The sequence below is a fragment of the Branchiostoma floridae genome, chromosome 3 (genome assembly GCF_000003815.2).
Source record: "Branchiostoma floridae strain S238N-H82 chromosome 3, Bfl_VNyyK, whole genome shotgun sequence".
NCBI classification, from domain to species: domain Eukaryota; kingdom Metazoa; phylum Chordata; class Leptocardii; order Amphioxiformes; family Branchiostomatidae; genus Branchiostoma; species Branchiostoma floridae.
The window spans coordinates 14,866,280-14,873,261 of NC_049981.1; the positions used below are offsets into that span (position 1 = coordinate 14,866,280).

General features: G+C 44.2%; 1 protein-coding gene across 1 annotated transcript; it reads right to left on the reverse strand.

The window, feature by feature from the left end:
* Positions 1–6: 6 nt before the first annotated feature.
* On the reverse strand, positions 7–6,548 carry LOC118411968 (methyltransferase-like protein 27). Its single transcript, XM_035814503.1, has 6 exons — positions 6,530–6,548; positions 1,560–1,684; positions 1,120–1,248; positions 604–739; positions 366–458; positions 7–265 (listed from the first exon to the last, which is right to left on the reverse strand). Exons 2-6 carry the CDS (start codon positions 1,665–1,667, stop codon positions 84–86), a joined length of 648 nt encoding a protein of 215 aa, XP_035670396.1. The 5' UTR covers positions 1,668–1,684; positions 6,530–6,548; the 3' UTR covers positions 7–83.
* Between the last annotated feature and the right edge of the window lie 434 nt (positions 6,549–6,982).

Here is a 6,982-nt window from a genome sequence, read left to right on the forward strand (position 1 = left end):
CAATATAGGAGGCTAGTTAGCAAACAGAAAGCCATTATATAGGTCACACGTTGCGAACGTATATGCCGTTATTTTTGCTCCAATCAGCACACGCGATACACAAAGATGATTCCTTCTTCCCCCTCGCAGTAGTTGGAGAAAACGACACGTGACACGGGTTCCCAGCATCCTTTACTCTTCAGCGCCGCCATGCGGGGTTCCAGTTTATGGTACTCCGGCACTTTCCGCAGATTCACCTCCCGCATACAGATCACCACAAATCCCCCTGCAACAGAAGAACACAATTGTTTACACTACCTCCATACCAAGAGCTTAGAAAACGGCAGATGAATATGGGTCATGATCAGGAAAGGCCGCCTACCCACCTGGTTTCACCACCCTGATGAGCTCTTCCAGACAGTCGCATTTTACATGGCCCTCGACCATCCCACCAACCATCACCGTGGCATCGTATTCTCCTGTGATAATAAAGAGTAGTATACTGTATCGGTATTCTCGAGTTCGTCAATGAGGAACAAAAGTAAGCGTCACTAGGTACCGGAAAAGTATCGGAATAAGCACAATTTGCTACAGCACACGACGCGGTTTTTACCGTCAACTCACCATCCACAATATCCAGGCGATTTGTACCTAGGAAGTCTTGGATCAGACGGCCGTAGACGTTTTTCTCTTTCGCCAGCAGAAGCATGTCCTCACTGGGCTCAAGGGCGTCCATGGAACGGAACCCAACCTTGTAAAGCTGTGAAGGAAAGGAGGACAATGTTAAATGGTTATGCACGGCGTGATGAGTTGTCGAAACTCCGATGTTGGATGGCTAGCTTCCACCGTATTAAACCGATCATTTCTTTTCTACAACTTAGTACAAGTCTTTATCTTTGCGAAGAAGCTTATTAAGGTAATGTTTTCCGTGCCGTTTTTATATTTGTCGATGGCAAAAATCCAGACATTGGGGATCGATTTTGGGGTGACTTCACAAATTGGTATACTAGTAAACATAGTAATTTTCAACGGTGCACAGCTGGCGTTCCACATGGCATGGGCATGGCTAATGACGGAAGGAGGACGCTCTATCAAATTTAAGGACTGTGGAAAAAGGTCTGAAAAAACGGAAATACTAACCGCCTCTCCCGACATGCCGGTACCAGCGGCCACATCCAGGATACGCACACCGTCAGTCTTGCCTTCAAACAGCTTCAGAACAAGGTTGGCTGTTGCCGCGGGACCATTGTAGTTCGAGTCGGTGGTGTCCTAGAAGATTAATGTGAGTGTTACGATTAAAGTACGACAATCGACAAACACAGTCCTTTCTACAAAATATCAAGGTTTGTGTACACGTTGACATTTCTTGTGCACTTATGAACAGGTGTTAAAAGTCACGTGGTTATGACATTAAATTAGTGGCCGCCTTGTTGGATATTTTTGTACGGTATGTAATTAAATTTATACGATTCATTTTCCTTTTTCTCAACGCGATGAACAGATTAGAGATTGCCTGACTAAATATTTATTTCTCTTAACAATAGTGGTCATTTCTCATCATCAATCCAACTGTATTTCACCTTGTCATAATCAGCTGCCCAGGTCTTGTAGAAGTTCTGTGATTCCGTCAGAGAAATCCCAGGACGTTGCACGTCGCGGATGTTGCCATGGTAATTGACGACAGGCATGGTGCTTAGGTAGGTACCTGGGTGCACAAATAAACATACGTAAGTCAAAAGGATATCCCTGGGCAGCCTTGGAGGCCACCGAACACATCCCAACACGTAGTTCACAGTAACACTGCATCGTTCAGACGGGCGACGAATTAAGCTATTTCACAGAGTTTACTATGCATGTGCGGGCTACAGGAATTCTAGTTACAGTACAAGCCAGTTAATTGCACAACGGATAATCGCACACTTCTGTTGATTGCACGAAATAAAAAAAAAATGCCGTAGTGGTGCTTTCTTTAATAACTTCGCTTTTGTGCACCTTTTGGATAATTGCACGAAATGCACTGGCGAATGGGGGTGCAATTAAGCGGCTTCCACTGTAATATGTCAAAGGGTAAGGCACCTGCATGCCAGGACGTAATCATTCCGCCATTTTGTGGGCGTCATTAAGTTCCAAACATTGTTACAAAAGTCTCACACAATGGTCTGAAGGCCTTCACCTTTGACATATCCAGCCAGGATTCCCATCGACAGCACATGCGTATTACACTCTGTGGAAGCGTTCATACGACCAATGTCGTGTTTTCTTCGTCTAAATCTCAGCACTTGAGCACAACACATTTTGTTAAGAGTAAGACTTATTGGGCAAAGTGGCTATTTTTTCTAGGATGTCTTTTCCATTGACCACATGACCTAATATTATAAACTGCTCTTTAGGAAAGTCTGACCTTTGCTTTCACCTTCTTACTCACTGACTTCCTGCAAGTACTAGTATTGGTACCGACTGTGTATTCAGAAAACTACAAACACACACGAACCTAAACACGCAGTCAGCAAATAACACACCTGTTGATTTTAATCTCCTTGGCCTGACCTTCCATCTTCCACAACTCAGGTTTTGACCTTTGTGGTCACTTCCCACTCAGTGACTTCCCGCTTCCACTCAACTTACATTGTATTCAAATAGTGCGCACACCAACTAAACCAAACACAGGGACCGCAAACAAAGACTACTCCGCACACGGAGTCAATAACTGTTGAGTGGAAAGCACTCGTTAAGTCTGCCTAAATCCTTGACCTCTAGCACTTGATCTCAGGTTTCGGGAGGGGGTAAGGTCTGAGAGATTGCGAACGAAACTGTGACAGGATCACACAAGCTGACTCGTGCTCTGCAGAGAGATATTGTCATTGTATGGTATATTGGGTCACACTGACTAACACGTGCTACATACATGGGACTCATTGCGCTGACTTCAAAATGTCCGACAATTGCAACTAAGCATTAATAACGTCAGACGACAGATGTTATCGATCTCACATCTAAAGGCACATGGACCGACACAAGACAGGACAATACATGCACATTTGGGCCCTACCTATATTATATATAACCTCGGGGCACTGGGAGTTGAGAGTGCTGCAGAGTTGAATCTATTGGAGGCCCCGATGCCCTTTTCTGTAGATCCGCAATCGTACGCGTATTTCCAAGGAGCTTTCGTCAAGCTCGAGCTTCTTGGTATTTCGTAGCGGGACCACTCGAATTCATCGTAGAGCATAATCGGCGCAATTTGCGTCGAGCGAATATTGGCCCCTTTAATCTAACGTACGAAGAAGCCAACCGGATTTACCGTAAAACGTAATTCTTATGAATTGGTGGTCATAAAGCGCTAAAGAGCTGTGCTGAAAATTACGTCAACATATGTTTGCTGCCCCATCTCTGGCCAGCAAGACGGGTGCTTTTATATCTTCTAAGTAAGGATTGAATCTTATTGATGGAATTGTCAGTTTTGATTAGTGTTTAGATCTCCTCTTCACGTATTCTGCCGTCGGCGAAATTCAGCCAAAATACGGTTAAGATTAGCATAATGCGTTTAGGAACTACGTAATCTAGCGTAGAGCGTAATGAAGCAGCCAGAATTTAGCGTATTACGTAGCCGGCCTTCGGGAATAGCGCAGAGCGTTGTAGGGACCCCCCAAAGGGCCCCCTTTATTGAGATACCAAGCCCTAAGCTTAATGAGGCGACTCTTCTTGGTAACAATAAAAGGTAAATATAGATATATACATAAGCAGACATAGACATATAAGCGCATGATACAGATTACATATAAAAAGTCCGCTTATTGACACTAAGCACACAAAATCAGTCAAGTGTTACTGATACCGCTAGCGTGCTGAATGACAGGTGTTATCGAGCTCATATCTATAGCTGTAAAGGCACCGACACCACAAGACAGAACAATACATGTCACCTTTGCCCTACCTGTAACCTTTGCTAATAGTAACAGTTGGGCTGACTAAGCGAGATGGGCTGTAGCTGGGAGGGGGCTCAGCGTACAGCAACAGACAAACGACAATGGAAGGCAATGACGGCCCGTCTCAGTGCCAGCGCTGCGAAGCGACGACGATGAAGATGATGAGGATAACCTTTGCCCTAGCTGGTAGCAGAGTCCAACGACGCAAGCTAGAATCAGTAGGACCAAGGAGCTTTTATCAACGTTGATAAAAGCCCTTTGATAGGACCGCCTACATATTACGCTAAATTCAGGAAAGCAGTACAAATTTCGCTGCGAAATATGGGGATTTTCACATGCACTCCTAATATTCAAGATGTGTGTGTGTGTGGGGGGGGGGGGGGGGGGGGGGGGTTAAATCGTTACGTTTTTCGAACTGACATTTGCTGTGTCAAACTACTAAAGAGATAGAAAAGAGAAGATAGGAGAACGTTAATCCCCTAGCAGATTTGCCGCGGTGGCATGACAGTATCCGAAGGGTGCAGCTTGGGTTCCATTTTGGCTTAATACTGGTAGGCTGTCGCGCCACCTGCAAATTTCCTTGGATATAAGGACAACGTGGCGATTTCAAATCACCCACCATCTGCTTGGAGATAAAAAAAACGGATGAAAGGAAAAAGACACCATTTCCCCACCAACCTCTGCCTGGAGAGTAACTGTAAGGACCTAGCTGGAAGGACAGGGGATGCCGTGTTGGGCTTGTCATTGCCTCCAAAATGAGTCGCTCTTGCCTCAAAAATGCACAAAAAGTCAAGTTTGACCACCCTCCACAAGGACATTTGTCAACAATGACAAAAGCTTTTATTTTATTTAAGATAAAAAAAAAACACCATCAGAAGCATCATATTGGGAAATATTTTTGTCGCGTTTTGCTGTCTCTCCCTACTACTACTAGTCTCTCCTAGTTTGACCTTTGTTCCAGTTCCAGACACCGGCAGCCGGCGTCTGTCACACGCCAGGCCACGCCCCACTCAGCGCGGGTCGATTTATGACATAAATGATCGTCAGCGCTGAGCTAGTTCCTTTTTACAAATAATGGGGATTAATTTGTACAGTTCGAACACGGCAACCTCGCACAGGCTCCGTGCGTGTACTGACTCCTCTGGCCGATTTGTAGAGCCTGGTAGAGGCTAGCTCGGTACCACGTGTTGCTGAGTGCATTTTGTATTTGTATCAAGCAAAGAAGCCCAGGGCTTGACAGTACAGGAAAAGATGATGCAACCGTGTGGTAAACTTGTTTTCCTTAGCGCGACAGAACAGACCAACTGAGTTTTTTCAATCAGTTGTAAATCCCCTTCAACTTACTAGGGATGTCGGTAGGCTTAAGAATGTATTCAGTTGTACAAAGCGCCACATTCTCCAGTACGCGTCAAAACTAAATAAACCCGACTCTTTCCCCATGACAAAATCTAGGCTGTTATCCCATAGTGAGCTTCCCGGTATCTCTGACGGCGCTGGCGTGCTGCCCGCCCACCTAGTTCACCGTGCCAACCCTGGGGAATGTATACTAGTATACGGGGTTGTTTTCTATTACTAGTACTTCGCTCGGTCAGTAGGACGGACCGGCAGTAATCAGAAAGGCCGGGTGGAGAGATGACCCGTTTAAGACTTTTACAAGGCTAGAGTAGGACTGGGTCAAGACCTCGTAAGTCGGCCTTTCAAAATGGTTGCCAGGTTACATTTACAGACAATTCTGCGAAGCCTGCAGAGATTAGGGAAGGTTCTCAAGTGTAACAACAAAGATTAGGCACGGTTATAACAACATTTGAATAACAAAAGGTTTATTCGGAAGTTGATATGGCGTGACTTGTCGGGTCATTACAGGTGACCAGGTGATGGAAAATTCCACTCCTTTACGGGCCATAACAGGTAAACTGTTTGGATATCATTAAGGCACACTGATTTCCGACTTATTTCGAACATACAATACGCAAAAAAATTGTGGCCCCTCCTGCGATGGTCCACACGACAAGAAGCTAATACTATACACGCTAGTTGCAGTCACTTATATAACGTTAGTAGCCTTGAATGAAGTTGTAGTGATAGTACTACATGTGCTAGGTTAGAGTTACTTTGTGTACTTCTTAAAACAGGAAACAAAGGCATGTTGGCTGTGATACCATATTTTGTGGCCTCAATTTGTTGAAGCGTGCACGGTGTCTATTTTGGAAAAAGACTAGGCATCTTGTATTATTTACCGATATGGGTCGCGCTCACATTAGATTTAGAACAAACAGACATGTCATCCATAAAATTAACTTCCTCTGGCCTTACTACTGAATATTGTATGAAGAGGGGGGAGGAGGGCTGTCAGGCTCAAGGCCTCAATGTTAGAGCTTTTGTGTTTCATCAAGCTTATAGATTGCCGAAATTAATAGTGATATGAATATTTAATTTTACAGACAGCATCAAAAGAATCCAACTTAGCTGTTGCGTTACAGTACTGACCATTTCTACTGTGGCTTTGTGGAGCATTAATTTATGCCACTGTAAATTCTAAGACCCTTGTTCGCGGCACAGCGTTTCTTCAAAATTTTATCTTCTTTGCTCTATTGTACAGTATGTGATGTGCCTCAAAGACGTACCGACAAAGACTCCATATCCCTACGCAACGACCAAGTCTTGGTATTCAGACTGGATTGCGTCATTCAGACTGACATCCGTCTTGCGTAGTGGAAATTTCCATCATGACTGTACAAGCATGCAAGCACCGCTATTACAGGGGGAGTGAAAAGTATGTGAAATCGTAGCCTGAAAGCTAAGAATTAACTCGTACGTAACGAGATGATAATAAAGTATACTAAGATTTGCCCTTGGCTAACAAAAGCATATACATTTTTGTATTTCTACGTTTTCTAATACCTGACGAGCCCATGGTACTTTCCTGAGTTATAAGGATATAGTTATCCGTAGATAGGCGGATATACCAAGGACGTTGGATATACTGAACAGTTGGCGTAGCAACTTTATTGACATTTTATAGTTGTCCTAAGCGTAACAGTATAAAAGATGGGTGCGTTCTAGCTCAATATTCTTCA